Raw genomic sequence first — 15,436 nt, 5'->3', positions numbered from 1 at the left:
GCAACTATTTATTCAGATGTTACAGGAAGCTCTAAAACTGAAAAGTTTTTATACTACCATTGCAAAATACAGCAAAACGAAGAAAATCCAAATATCGCTCTCCTTCAACTGGATTCCATCCAATGTCTGGATAGCCTTTAGAAATCAACAAAGGACAACTCTGCAATCCACATCCAGCCAAGTATCTAACCACCTATTAAGTAAGACACAGTTAAGAAAAAAAAAGAATAAGGAAGTATTTCTTATTAAAACAAAAAACAGAGAGAGAAACAGAGAGAGAGAGAGAGAAGTAAAGTTTTGAAGGGAAGTCTCCACTTACATAGTCTGGGATTTGACTTCTACATTCTGTTATCCCGACTAATATTTTTATCCCAAATAATATTTCTAGGCAAGTCAGAAGAGCAACTTCTTTCTTAGCTCACTTTTTCAACCTTTCCATATTTCTATCAGTACAAACCGCAAAGCCTTCACTTTTTCTCTTTGTACATCACTGCTTTGGTCTCTACATTTTGGTCTCTATATCTAACGACTGGATATTGTGTTGAGGAACATGGTTTAGTGGGAGCTACTGGTAATAGGTGAATGGTTGGACTGGATGATGTTTTAGGTCTTTTCCAACCTTGGTGATTTTGTGATTCTATGATTTCTCTTCCAATCATGAGCATTAAGAATTAGTCAGCTTGGTGACAGTCCCCTACTACAGTCTACACATCTTAGAAAACTCATCGCCATATTTAACTCACAGGTATGTTATTTTATTTAAAATTTGCTTTTCACTCTTTCTTTCTTATGTTTTAAACATGAAGCTGTTTTATACTCAGTGTTATTCAGACTAAAGTAGTAGTTTTTAGTTCTCACTCACCTTTCTGAATTTTAAGGTACTTTCTACCCTCAGGAAGCCCTTCCTGGCCGTTCCCAATCACCCTCTTGTCTTTCAGGTTTTCAGAAATTACTTCTAGTATGATCTGTTCTATAATCTTCCCCAGAGAGACATCAGCAAAACAGAAAAACAAATCAAGATTTTATCAACAGTGTTGAGGGTGGACTCAGTCACTGTTTCCAAAGTAAGGGTTGCCCTTGAACCAATTCCTGTAAGTTTCACATGAACATATAATAAACCATATACTCAGTCATTCAGAATATCAGCAGAAAGAGCAAACAATCAGATTCTGATAATCTTCCTCCAAAAGTTATTCAAAATTTCCATACAATTTTCTTCATCTTTGATGTCAATTATACCATTCTACTTTTTCAGGGCCTGAGCAAAGAATCTTTGCCTTTCCAGAGGGTATAAAAATATGCATGATAAAGTAGCTACAAACCTTCTCCAGATCAGGCTCCCTTAAAGCTAGTGCAAGTTCATTGTTATCCATTACAGATGCTGCTGCAACATCTAAAGGAGTTGATCCTCGCATAGAAGGAGAGGCTGTTGAAATAGCATTTAGTTTCATTAGTAATTTATTAGAAGCTAACAATTTAATAGTACAATAATAAAAACTAGTTAATCAAATATAACATTCTGTAATTAGTTAGCATATTATTTTAAGCGTACGAGTTAAACCATGCAATGTATAATCATCTTGCACTCATAGGAAACATGACATTCAAAATACAACTTGAGATGTTTACCCTAGACAACCTAACCCACACATTCCTATTCTTATCACAGAAACTGGTTAAAGATCTTATTCTTTACAATATTCATAACTTTGTTTTGAGGAAAAGATAAAGAACATTTTATGTAAAAAAGAGTGACATTTTATCTTATATACTGAAATTGAATGTATCCTTCATCTTCAAAATACTACAACATGTTATTTATTTCTGTTAAAACAGCAGTCAATATAGTATTAGTAAATGCTAACATTTTCTTACTAACACTCCAAATGCATTTCACTTGGGCATTTTCACTCCAAAAGGAATTTTGGTTTATTTTTCTGTCCCATATTTATACATCAATAAAGACTTTTTAATATTTATTCTGAACAAAAACAACTAAATTAAATAAAGGAAGACTGCATCTTCTCTGTAACATATCAGCCCAGGAAAAAAAAGCTAACATTTTAGGAAAAAATGTATAGTTTAATTCTGGGCATCTACGTACTCACAGTCAACAAAGTGAGCTTTGCATTTGACCCACTGGCATAGAAATATACTGAAAAGTCAAAAGAATTAAATAATAGAGCAAGCCTCAGCAGTGAGAAATGAGCCATAGTGAAAGACTGCTAATATTCATTTACAATCCTCTTTATCAAAATCAAGATTTTATTCTCTTCCATAAACAGCGCAACTAAACACCAATTCTTCCTTACTGTCTAGGCATACACCAGCAGGTGTATATGATATTACCTCAACTCAGTGTTAACATTATGGTTTTGCCTGGAGTTAGCGACAAAGTTAATGAAGATATTTTTTCCTTAGATAAAGCAGAAGGTCCAAGACATAAACAAACAAACAAAGCAAAGTACAGAGGAATAGAGAAAAAAAATAGAGACAGTGAACAGGGGGAGAAGAGAAAGAAAATAGTTTTTGTTCAGAACATCACAAGCCACACACATTACTTACCAAGGCCAACACTGCTATTTTCCAATAAATAGCTAAGATGATCAAACATAGCTTTTTGATTCTGCCTACTAATGCGGCAAAAATAACATAGGAAACGACAGCAGTTTGCCACCATTTTTGGGAAAGTGATTTCCTAAAAATCAAGTGAAAACAGACTAAAGCTCAACCTCTAAAACAAGCATAAAATTTGCAAAATATTATTTACATAACAGTCATTTAACATACTAGCATTTATGCATAGAATTCATTGCATACCAGAGAAGTTATTTTTAGGTTTCACCCTGAACTGAACAGAGATTTCTCAGCCTCACTAAAAAACATAAGTCTGATTATCAACTTGAAAATAAGAGCTGGGTTCACACATAAATTCTAGATTCAAACACGAAATAATGTTAATGTTCAGATTTACAAAGTGATATTTCATCCTTTTTTAATTAATTTTGAAAAAGATCCTTGAAATCCCTTTAAAATCCATTAAGAGGATGAAGTGGCATTCACTTTTTTTTTTTTTTTTTTCCATAAAAGCACATTAATTCAGTGCTAATTCCATCTTTTTCTAGAACAGAAGAATAGAATTTCCTAAAAAACTTGATGATCAATTATTGTGCTATGGGAAATTAGTAAAAGGTTGTGGTCTCAGTGCCTCCAATGACTGCTTGTGACCTTACACCAGAAAGCTTTGAACAGCTATATTTAAAATACTCTAACTTCTTAGAGTAAATTGCTTTACCTTGGATTCTCCTCCACCAAGTACATTTACCATCACTTCCATGACAGTCTCATGCATGCCTAAAGCTCTCATGAGATTGGGATGTTGATAAAATACTTTATTATTCATGATGTCTCTACAGAAATACAAAAAAAAAAAAAAAAAAAAAAAAAAAAAAAAAAAAATCAGATTACATTTTTGTGACTATTTTGTTATTGTGTTACTTGCAAAGTTGACATAGAACACAGTGTAATGACAGTGAAAATTCTGCACCAGCTGAAGTGATCCATCATCATCTGAAGTAAAGAATTACCTAGGGAACTTCTCCTGCTTCAGTCTCTCTCTGTACTCACCTAACACCTCTGTCCTCCCCTTTCCCACCATTACAAGATATTGCACTTCTTTACTCACAGTAAAGAAGTTTTTGACCTTTTCTTTTTCCATATTATAGCTATTGCACTAATCATCACTTGATTACACCTGAGTATGATGCTTCTCTACTTTCATTTCACATCTAAAATTGCTTTCTGATAAAAGTATGATATAACATCAGCTTCAATTTTATGTTCAACTAATTCATATTTTCTGATAAAGCACTCTTTTCAGAATATTTGCAGACTCAAAATGCTTGACATCTGCCCTCAAGGTTAAGAAGAAAAGATTGCAAGAGAACGTAGATCCAGCAACCCTCTAAAAATCAGAAACATTAGCCAGTGTTAATGTTAGTTCATGAATTACAACTCAGAAGGACTATCTTCTACATATTTCAGCAGAATAGATTCACATGCTTATAAATCATTCTTGAGGATTACAATGTCAGTATTTTATGCAGATGTGGTATGTCCAATAAAAATGTGTATTTTAGAAAGTAATTACATTTCTAACAACTGTAGTAAGTCATTAAATCATGTACAACCCAGAAGTAAAAGTAAAGACCAACAGGTCATGGAAGAAAAGGACCAACAAGTTACTATTAGAAATACTGTTGTCCAAATAGACCAGGGGTGATAAAGGATGGACCTTGACTTCAAAAACTACCAATACTACATTTCCTTTCTGCAATAATATTGAATGCTGTGGAAGAAGAACTCAATGATGGAACTCTGCCAAACCATACTAAATTCCTATTTGCCTACATCAATCATTTGAGTGTTAGCTTAATGAAACAAAACAACTCAAATGCACAACTACAAAAGCAGACAGAGAAATCCCATTATATTTTGCCTGCGAGCAGGTAACATTCCCCTTTGCCAAACCTCATATCTAGTACATTGAATGGAAAATCAATTGGACTTCCTGGCAAGGCATTTAGTAGTTCATAGTGGATGAGCAAAAAATATTTACACAAATTGCTTGCATATTTTAGATTTCCAGTGATTGGGGGGGGGGGGGGGGGGGGGGGAAGGAAAAATTTATTTTGCACAAGCAAAACTTCTCTTCATGCATTTCTGGCATTCTTTGTAAAATCCTCTCTCTTTTCTGGTCATTGCTACTGTGGATTGTGATTTTCTAAAACATACTGTTGTTTAATCTCACCAGATATCCCCGATATGATAACACTTCTTTGGAAAAAAATTTTAAAAGTGAGAAAAAATAAAGCAAGTTTGCTTGTAGAGCTGATTATGCTTTCTTTATACAGTTACTTCCAACTGCAGTTCATATAAGACTATGTTTTAGTCAAATAATTAAGAAAAGATCATACTTCATGAACTACTTCATAATTCAAGTTGTACCAGCTACATACAGAAAAACAGAAAAATGTCCTGTGTGCAGACATTTGTGCATTCAACTCCATTTGCTGACAGCTGGCGGATTTGAATGGCTCAACGTCTTCTTGCACCTGAATTCACATAAAGACTTCTGTCAAGTAAGCTGTTTATTTTCCACAGCCACAGTATTTAAAACATGACAGCAAAACTATTTTTGTATATATTTAGTATATTTATTTCTATGCAAGAAAACTACATATGGACCTGAGCAAACAGCATGAAGATGAGCAGCCATGTGCAGGGAAGTTCAGGCTAGGTCTTAGGAAAAGATTTTTCACCAGTCATCAGACCCTGAAAAGGCTCCTCACAGTAGTGGACACAGCATTGAGATGCCAGAATTTGCACAATGCTCTCAGACATAGGGTGAGATTTTGGGGTGATTCTGTGTGGAGTCAGGAGTTGAATTCTATTATTCTAGTGGGTTTCTTTCCAACTTGAGATATTCTACATTTTCAGTTCTTCTCACAGAAAAGCTTGACATATCACTTGCTACTATCCAAAAATAATGCATATGATGCTACAACTGAAGATCCTACACAACTAATGCCAAAGTCTGCATTTACATCTATGTAGACTATGTACATTCAAGTTTAGTAACAAGACAGCAAATAAGTATCTGTATGTTAAGAGACATTACCCACCCTAATCCATGAATCATAAGTTTCTCTTCCTCCTTCCCCATTCTGACACTGAGCAAGGAACGGATTTGGCCAAGGGATGCCAGAAGATTGATTGTATCTTCCACAGACACACTATTTATGGTGTAGGTCTTTGGTAGGGCTCGAACCAAGCCACCAATACCATCATACTGGCGATGCAGCAGTACAAACATGGCTCTGACTAATTCTGGGTCTTCTATTACTGATTCCTGGGCCCAGCGCACCATTGTATCTGAAATCAACTGCTGAAGAGTAGCTGTGAAGAAAATAAACAAATCAGAAAATTACCATTTGTTTCTCAAATCTCTGAGAGTAGTCCCCTAAGAAGAAGCCATTTTTTTCTAGTCATTTCTGGAGCAAACTACTACAGAAAAATATAATCAGAATGTAAAAGCAGAAGCATCTCCACAACACAAGTCCTCATTTAAAAATCAAAACACAATGAATAAATCTAATAACATAAAAAAAAGCATGAAGACATATAAGCTTTTCACAAACTGAACATATTTATGTATATTATTTTTTAGATTTTTGAATGAATTGATCTCTTATTATTTCTTTCATACACATTATTACATACATAAGGAAAATTATACTGTGGCAAATGAAAATGCAGTATCATTTATTAATGGGGCTAAGATGTATATCCAGTCCAATTTTTTGTGACTTTCAAGATGAAACAATTGAATTTAATCTATTACTATATGAAAAGAACCGTCAAAAGAAATAAATGAAAAGGCTCCAATCAAATTAATGGGAAATTCATGTTTGATATGTGAATTCAAGTTCTAACTAAGAAATTAATATCCAGGATCTATATCCAGAATACCTGACCAGACAAATTTATCAATTGCAAAGGTTTGGGACAGTTCTGTATGTTAAAATTCATTATATCAGTTAAGATTTGATACCACGATTTAGAGAAATTACTCATGAAAAAAGGCTCAAGACAATATATTTGTTGAAGACAAGTGAATACTGTTTTTTTTTTCCCTGTTTAAGAGAACTTCAATTTAGGTACGGAAGACTTCAATAGTCTAGGACCCTCTGAAGTTGTAGTTATACACTAGAAAATGTTGCCTTTAGTAGTTTCCTAACTAATCTTTTTTTTTTTTTTTTTTTTTCTGTGTTAAGTGAATAGTGGGAATACAAGAAAAACTCTTCAGAGCAGCAGCTATGGAGCAAGATAAACGGCATGAGAACCAAGGACACCTCTAGAAGAAGAAAGAATGGCTCACAGCTCTGACTGGATAAGCACCCACATGAACAGTTGAAGAGTGTTTATAAAATGCTCTGTTGACATGTAAAGGTGGATAGGAAAGTTGTAGGGGTGGATGGGAAAGCTAAAAAAACTTGAGAAGGCATCTAAGTGATAAGAGAACTTGTAATAAATGTTTTGGATTGTTCACATCCGAGTCCGTGCATCAGATGCTGCAACAGCCCAGGAATTCTATGCGGTTCTTGAATAAAACAAAGTTTCTTCCAAACTCAGGATAATTCTTCTATAAGCCCAGAAATTAATTCCTGTTAGTAGAGAAGCTGAATATTTAACTAAAAGTTCATTCCCCCTAGTAGCACAGCAGGTTCAAAAATTATAATATTATGGAGAACCACCAGAGTGGTACTAGAGTATCCAGTGAGCAGTGGCCAAAGAATCAATATCTGGATAGAGATCAACAACAAATGGAGTCCCTCAGGGATCGGCATCAAAACCCACGCTCTTTAACACCTCCAGTGACATTGACACTAGAACGAAGTGCATCCTCAGTAAGTTTGTGGATAAAAACAAGCTATGGGGTGTAGCCAACACAGCTGAGGGACAGAATGCCTCCCAGAGAGGCTCAAGCAGAGGGCCCGGGTGAATCTCACAAGGTTCAACAAATATAAATGCAGGGTTTTGCAACCAGGTTGTGGCAATCCCCACTATCAACACATGCCAGGGAACAAAAAGCCCTTATAAAAAGCACTTGGAGGAATTGGCATGGTAAGGAACTGGAATGGTAAGCCGGACGTGAGCCAGCAATGTGCTCTCACAGTCCAGAATGCCGGGCCACATCAAAAGAAGTGTGGCCAGCTGGTTGAAGGAGGTGATCCTGCCCCTTAACTCAGTAGTGGTCAGACCTCACCAGGAATACTGTGTGCAGATGTGGAGTTCTCAGTACAGGAGAGACATGGACCTGCTGGAGAGCATCCAGAGGAGCGCAACAAAAATGGTCCACAGGATGCTGAGGACAAGCTGAGAGAGCTGGGGCTGTTCAGCCTTGAGAAGAGAAGGCTCTAGGGATACCTTTCAATATCTAACGGGGGTTATAAGAAAGAAAGTGAGCCTATTTAGCAGAGATAAATATAGGAAAGGGGAAAGTGGTTTCAGAATAATAGAAGGGAGCATTTGATTGAATATAAGAAGAAAGTTTTATACTGTAAGGGTAATGAGGCACTAGAACAGGTTGCCCAAAGAGGAGGTGGATACCCCACCCCTGTAGACATTCAAAGTCAGGAAAGTCTCTAAGCAACTTGATCTAGATGTAGGCATTCCTGTTCATTGTAGGACTCAAACTCCTCAAAAAATTGTATGATTCTATGGTAGTATGACCGTAACAAATGCAAAAAAATAAACAGAAATCACAATGGACACGTAAAAAAGTAAATAACATTCTATCATCCATTGGCAACAAGCACAGCTTGAACGCCACTTCCATAATCCATGTGCCACACGTGGAACTTGGATGCCACTAGTAATGATTCTTTTAAAGATGGAAAAGTATAAAGTGACAGAAAAATTACAAAGCAACAATCACAGTCTTTAATTTTAGGCTGGATGGAGTGACTTTCTCCAAGTATAGCTTTGCAAATTATGGTTTAATTGTGAAGTCTTTTTTTCAGTTGTCAACCTTCATGCAAATACTGATTTGCAGCTGCTGCAGCCTATTTTATGAGCAAGTTCTTATAATCAGGACCTTGCTACAATTAGTCTGCATGAACTCAACAGAAATCAAGAAATGCTCTACAAAGATTATGAATAAAATGAGGATCAAGTGTGGGGGGAAAAAAACAACAACCCACAACAGAAGTTTCCAGTACATCCCACTGGGGAAGAAAATCTGCTAGTCATAAAATATAAATAAAATATTATTCCAGATGAGCTTGTTTAGAGTCAGAGCTAGAAATATTGAGGTGCACAGATGTTTCACTAAAAGTCCATCTAGTTTTTGCTGAAAATAGAACTTCCTTCTCCGCTTCTCTAATTATTTGGAATTAGGACACAATAAACTGTGATTTAACGTTCCTTACAGGATGCCTTAGCATCATCATCAACTGGCTTCTCAGCTTGCTTCTTCTTCAGGTATGTAACTTTTTCCACCAGGTACAGGAGGCGACCCCTAATGGTTAAATCACTATTTCCATCCAAAGTTCCATCTTCATCCAGTTCAATTCCTAAAATCATAAATATATAACAAATAGTAATATAATAATTGTAGATAAGTTGCAACAATGCTTTTTATTTTGTCTGCAGAAACAATCAAACTGAACTATGCTGGTTCTGTTCTACCAGAACTATAAAAAAAAAAAAAAAAAAAAAAAAAAAAAAAAAAAAAATTACATAAGTTTAGCCAGAAGTTGGGAAAAGTGCAGATCAAGTATATTCACAAGGCAAGAAAATGCAGACAAGGATGATTTTAGTCTATTAACCTACTGTATAAATTGTGTACTGTTATACATAAAATACATAGGAAATATATTTCTCTGCTTAACTCACTACAGATGGTTCCATGTTAATATTGATTTCTATGTTTTGGAATTGTGCACAGAACTGTATGTGTACATTGCCTATAGATACAGTAGGATTCAAATGATGGTAAGCACAGAGTACGAGATTTCTTTAGGTAAAACAAATCACAAAAATGAAACAGCTCAAATTACAAGTATGATTTCTAATGACTAGTCAGGAGAAAGTAGCTAAAGTGAACTGCTTCATGTGATATACTTTACACTTCTAGAGCTTGCTGTAAGAGAAAAAGAAATTGCATGAGGCTTTACAGAACCACAGACTTGCTGAGATTGGAGCAAGCTCCTGGAGATCCTCTGTTCTAGCCTCTCTTCTCAAACCAATGTCAACCAGTTAACTATGGCAGATTTCTCAGGACCACTTAATTCAGGTTCTGAATCTCTCTTAGGTTAGAGATGGCATAGCCTTTTTGGACAGACTGTTCTCAAGTTCCACCTACTATCCTTACAATAAAAATTAAGTAATTTTTACAAAGTAATTTAAATTAATTTTATTTAAATTAATTTAATTTAATTTAAATTAAAAAATTTACGTTATACCAAGTAATTTAAAAAAGCATCTTCATATAACTCCACTCTAAGAAAAATGGAAAAATCAAAAGAACAATGAAGTTCACTCTCCTTTCCTATTTTATTTTTCTAAATAACATTTCCTTATTTCATCTTTTTTTTCTCTCAACTAATTATTTTCTCCCTCCTTTTTTTTTTCATTCAAAATAAAAAAATTAATTTGAAATGTCAGAATACACTTTTTTTCAAGATTTTGATTTATACCTTATAGAAGGGGAGCACAAAATACAGTCAAGGGCTACTCAGCTAGGTAAAGGAATGAGCAGGCAGTAAACTCATGAAGTTCAGCAAGAAAAAATACAAAGTTTTGCATATTAGACAGACCTACCAGGTGTGACAGTAACAATTTGGTTCAAAGTGGTTAAAAAAGCTTTGCAAATGAACCTAGGGGGTCTTGCTGGACTACAAGCTAAACACTAGTATGTATGGCACTGTGAGAGCAAGGAGAGACAAAAAGATCCTGTATTAGCAGAAACATGATCAGCAGCTCAAAAGAAAAGATTCAGTGCTCAAAACCCACAAAACAACATCTGAAATAGTAGATTAGGGCTTTCATTGTGCTTTTAAAGTAGTATAATGAAGTGAAATGAAAGGCTAGGTATTCTTCAAACAACAAAGCAACAAAAAAACACATGCACTAAACAAAACTAAATTATTACATATTCACAGATATGAGCTTGACATTTAAAATATGCTTATTATTATTATTTTTATTATTGCTGCTTTATTATTAATATTTTTGTATTTAATTTTTTACTGTATTTTTCATTTTAATATAGCAAGGCATTTAATCATTTTTAGTAACTACAGTGAAGAAATCAAAAGTACATAAATTAAACTCCTCCTTTTGAATTTTTCAGTTTCAACAGGTAACATATATGTTTAATTATGTCTTAGAAGACTGATCCATTAATATTATGTTATCTTGATATATGGTCATACACCACTTAGAACAAAAATACCCTATACTGACCCATGTGAGCACAAAAGTGAGGGGATGATTCAGAAGAACTGTTTGAAAAACAGATGAGGTAGACTTACTGAATACATTAAACCGAAATAAATTCTCAGAGTTGTATAGTCGGAAAAAAACAAAACAGAACATGTTTTCCTGCATGAAGCAAACGTACTGCATTCTATTCTAGTTTGATAGTTTGACCACATTTGAGAATAAGAATACATATACATTTTTAACTGCGCACTCTGCATTTTTATTTTTCAGCATTTATTGTTGTTATAGTGAAACCTCTAGACTAGTTAATTCCTTTTATTTCCCTAAAATCATCTAGAAAGACAGTTTCTAAAGCTACTATGATTTTAAAAGAAAAACCATTCAGTAACAGGACTTACCACAGTGTGTCATTAGGTCTTCATGGAAATCCAAGAGTTGATCCCGAATTTCTTCAGGGCAAGGACAATCAGTTTTATCATCTTTAAAGTTCAGCAGCATGTTAATCTTAAGACAGAGAACACAAAGGAAAGGCAAACCACAGTTATTTCTAAAGGAAAGTCTCAGAAATAAAAAGGAACTCTGCTATACATGGATGAAACAAAAAAAATTACAGTCTGTTGTAAACTATACCTGCTCCTGAGGTGGGGATCGAAATTCCTTTGTTTTTCTAGCTGTCAAGGCAGCAGACATGTTCAAGGCCTGCATCACTTCATTGTACCGGAAGCGCTGATTCTCTTGAAGCTTGGCCACAAAATCATCTGAAAATGCTACAATGGCTTCTATCCGGTGTCGTACCTGGCAATCACACAGGTACTGAAGTAGATGACACATCTGAAAAAACATTATCATAAAAGTCAAGCCAAAAAGACTTCTATGCAAATTAATGTGAATAAGGATAAATTTCTTGCAGAAGCAGTTACTGTCAAACAAATTGATTGATATTTTCATTTTAGTCACTGCATCTGAAGTGATCAGCAATACATCCTACACCAGAAATATCTGCCATCTGCAAGAGATTTATGTTTCTTGAACACAAAAAATATATATATACAAATGACACTGGATTTACTCCTTGTTGCACATGCACTTTTCTGTCTGAATGAACAAACATGAAGAAATCCCTGTTAACTTCATTAAGAAAGTAATTCCATTTCACAAAACAGATGCTTGATCCACTGTGAAGAAGTTCATGTAATCAGAAAGATACTAAATCTTGTCATTTCCCTTGAGGAAATAAATTCTCTATTTAACCACCATTAGACTGCTCTATTCCTTGAAAGGTAAATTACCAGGGAAATTAAAAAGGATCTGAGAAACAGGAACAACCATTAACATAACAGTTACCTGTAGTTTAACAGGTTCAGGAAGTTTCATCTGAAGGAGTCCTTCCTTTGGCACTTGCTCCCCTCTTGTTTCTTCCTCTCCTTCTGACTTGAGCTCATTTGAACTCAGCTCCTTCTCTGAGAGTTCCCTTTCCTCCTCCGGACTCACAGCTTCTTTGAAAACCCGTGGCTCAATCAACTGCAAGATGTGTTTCAGATCCCCATTGTGGAAGATTCCCATAATTAGCAGGGTGTAAAAGAGTTTGATGAGAGGGACAAACAGAAATTCTGTAGAACCTCCAACTGGGTCTCTGACATGGAGGCTGCCCTCCTGAACAGCTTCAGTCAGCATTTCTATTGTTTTGGCCTTTAAGATTTCTAGTGGGAATTCAGGACTGAACTGAAAGCATTCACTGTTAATGCTTACAAAACTCGGTGAGGAGAACTGCATTCTTGGCCTTAAGGAAGTGCTGAGTCCTATACCAGGGAGGCCATGTTTCTTGTTTTCATCAGGAAACAAGGTAATACTCTTAGTCTCATCAGTCATTGGAACAATAAATTCATTATTCATCATTAACCTGGCAGTTGCATAGGTATTGAGATGGATGTCTATGAGTAAGTCATAATATCCTGCACGTAATAATCCTGGCATATATTTATTCTCAATTGCATATAGAAGCTGAGATTCATCCACATGGCTACACATAGCATGGGCCACTCGGTTGTTCCCTAAAGCACACACGGCTGAATACAATCGGAGAGTATGGTAGTGAAATTTTAGCAGTTCTTCTTGTTCTGTCAGCTCCAAAATATCAATTGTTCTGCAGAGAAAAAGAGCAATACGGTATATTTCAGTACAAAAACTCACTTAAGAGAATAAATTCTTCCTATGGATAGCATTAGCACAGTATCATTTATAGGGCTGGACTTATTTACTTTCCAACTTTCCTAATATGCTGTAAATCTGAGAAGGAAAATGGGTCTTCGCCTACCTTGCAGATTATCTTTAATAATTTATAAACAATATTACATTTAAATTCAATAACTACGCAATCTGTTAAAGAGTTTGGAGGAAAGATCTAGGGGTTAAAACACCGAAAAATAAAATCAGAGAAAAAATTTAATATTAGCTAAAATCAAAACAACATTACTCTCTTTTTTCCTCCATATTTATAATAATAAATAATGAGACAAAGAAAGACTTGGGCTTCTCTTCCAGAAAACTTTATTACATGTCCAACATCATATCCTCAATTTAACCCAGACAAACTTATACATGTAAACAATGTTAACCTGTTTTCTTCAGGAATGTGAAGAGCCATGAACTGCAAAGGATTCAGACATTGTATCATCCAGCCTTGACGTTCACTGATCCTAGAGACATCAACTTTCAAGAAGTGGTTTGGCACTCTACTCCAAAGCACATGAGTCAGAAACTGGACATGGAGACGTGGAGGACACTGGGAAACTGGGTTTTTGTGTTCACTTTTGAATAAGCCAGCAGATAACGGCATTACATTCTGGAGAATTCCAATATAAGAAACAATTAGTTTTATCATCTTTACCAAACAAGGAATACATAATATTTCTCAAGAAATATATTCAACATATAGTACAGTGCTACATGAAATTTTCATTATCTTGTATAGTCAGTTGGTAACTCAAAACTCTTCTAAGACTCCTAACCTAACTCCTCCAACCTAACCTGCAGATAACATTGGTCATCCATGTTCTGTTTACAGAATAGAATATTTGCCTTCCTGATCCAAGTGATTTCATTTCATCATGAAGGATGAGATTTAGAAACATCAACAGGACTTTGCAATATCTTCTTTCAAAGCTAATCAGTTACAGTCCTTTTCATCTAATGTACTATGTTTTAAATGAACGAATTAAGAGCAGAAATAACAACAGAGTAAACACTTGGAATAATAAATATCAGCTCAATACCATGAACACACTGAATGCAACAGCAGAAAATAGAATCTGATATACATGTTATTTCTAAACCCGCAAAAAACACAACAAAACAAAATCCCAACATTATTTACCTTTATTCTACCCAGCTCAAACTGGAAAACATTGGGACTTGTAGCTTGAGCAAATACAGCAGGAAATAACTTTGTACTTGGTTCAACCTACAATAAAAATTGCAAAAGCATTTAATCACTTAACAAAAGCTGTTATATCTAAGTACATATATATATTAAAAACAACAAACAAACAACAAAAAAAACTATATTAAAGCCAGTAAATGAAAATCTTCGAATAAAACTCCAGAAAATACAAATTGAAGGGGAAAATGAATATTTCAAACATAGTAATTACTTTTTCTTCCAATCTAGTAACAAACTGTCTAATAGAATGCAATCTGAGGATTCAGTTTCTAAGATACCATCGAAAACTACTTACCTGATAGTATGTGCCCAGTTCTTTGCCATTAGCCGTGAAGGTCAGAAGGCCACTAGCAGCATCAACTAAGCAACCAATCTCCAGACCATTATTATTACGTCCTTGCCCAGGGCTCATGCTCTCTCCTGCACATACCATATAGCAGTTGCTGCGTTTTATGCTGAATGTCAAAAAAAACAAATAAATCTATAGATGGAGATACAGGCTATAGATCCAGTGGCGTAAGAAGAACTTTATAGCCATATAATAAAGAAACAGCAGAAAAGAGCAGCCACCCAAGTCAAAGCCAAAATTCAATGGAAATTCGACTTAATAATTAAAATGAAGATGACAAAATATGAAGGAGCTCAAATCGGTTCTAAAATTTCAGGAGACAAAATTAATTTTCAAAATTCATAGTTTAAATTGTTCAGTGTTAGGTGTAACAGTTTCTGATACAGAACACAAGCTGAAATGCTGAGAGGCATACTCATACTAATTCTTACTTTCTCAAAATAAAAATAAATAATCCAAAAATAAGGCCATTTTGCTTTACTTTGTATCACTCCAAAAGCCTGAAGTTACAGGAACATTGTCTGAATGACTCAAACTACATATAAAAGCCAAATTACTCTTCTAGTTTGCATTGTCTATTGATTTGATTAGACCATAATTCCTCTGTTTCCTCACAAGCAAGCAATAGAACACCATAA

At 34.9% G+C, this 15,436-nt stretch overlaps 1 protein-coding gene across 8 annotated transcripts in view; it reads right to left on the bottom strand.

The window, feature by feature from the left end:
• Positions 1 to 15,436, bottom strand: part of RYR2 (ryanodine receptor 2) — a 314,525-nt gene that overhangs the window by 102,653 nt on the left and 196,436 nt on the right. For all 8 annotated transcript variants that reach the window (XM_072331791.1, XM_072331794.1, XM_072331787.1 and 5 more), the window contains 12 exons: positions 14,745 to 14,904; positions 14,384 to 14,470; positions 13,626 to 13,852; positions 12,355 to 13,153; positions 11,641 to 11,841; positions 11,409 to 11,514; positions 8,994 to 9,137; positions 5,685 to 5,958; positions 3,296 to 3,410; positions 2,566 to 2,698; positions 1,323 to 1,426; positions 58 to 193 (listed from right to left, as the gene is read on the bottom strand). In XM_072331791.1, the coding sequence (XP_072187892.1) occupies positions 58 to 193; positions 1,323 to 1,426; positions 2,566 to 2,698; positions 3,296 to 3,410; positions 5,685 to 5,958; positions 8,994 to 9,137; positions 11,409 to 11,514; positions 11,641 to 11,841; positions 12,355 to 13,153; positions 13,626 to 13,852; positions 14,384 to 14,470; positions 14,745 to 14,904 (2,486 nt within the window). The remainder of the gene's footprint in view (positions 1 to 57; positions 194 to 1,322; positions 1,427 to 2,565; positions 2,699 to 3,295; positions 3,411 to 5,684; positions 5,959 to 8,993; positions 9,138 to 11,408; positions 11,515 to 11,640; positions 11,842 to 12,354; positions 13,154 to 13,625; positions 13,853 to 14,383; positions 14,471 to 14,744; positions 14,905 to 15,436) is intronic.

Source organism: Excalfactoria chinensis, chromosome 3 (assembly GCF_039878825.1).
Source record: "Excalfactoria chinensis isolate bCotChi1 chromosome 3, bCotChi1.hap2, whole genome shotgun sequence".
In the NCBI taxonomy this organism is placed as follows: Eukaryota; Metazoa; Chordata; class Aves; order Galliformes; family Phasianidae; genus Excalfactoria; species Excalfactoria chinensis.
The sequence above is the reverse complement of the archived record's forward strand: the minus strand, read 5'-3'. Positions and strand labels throughout refer to the sequence as shown.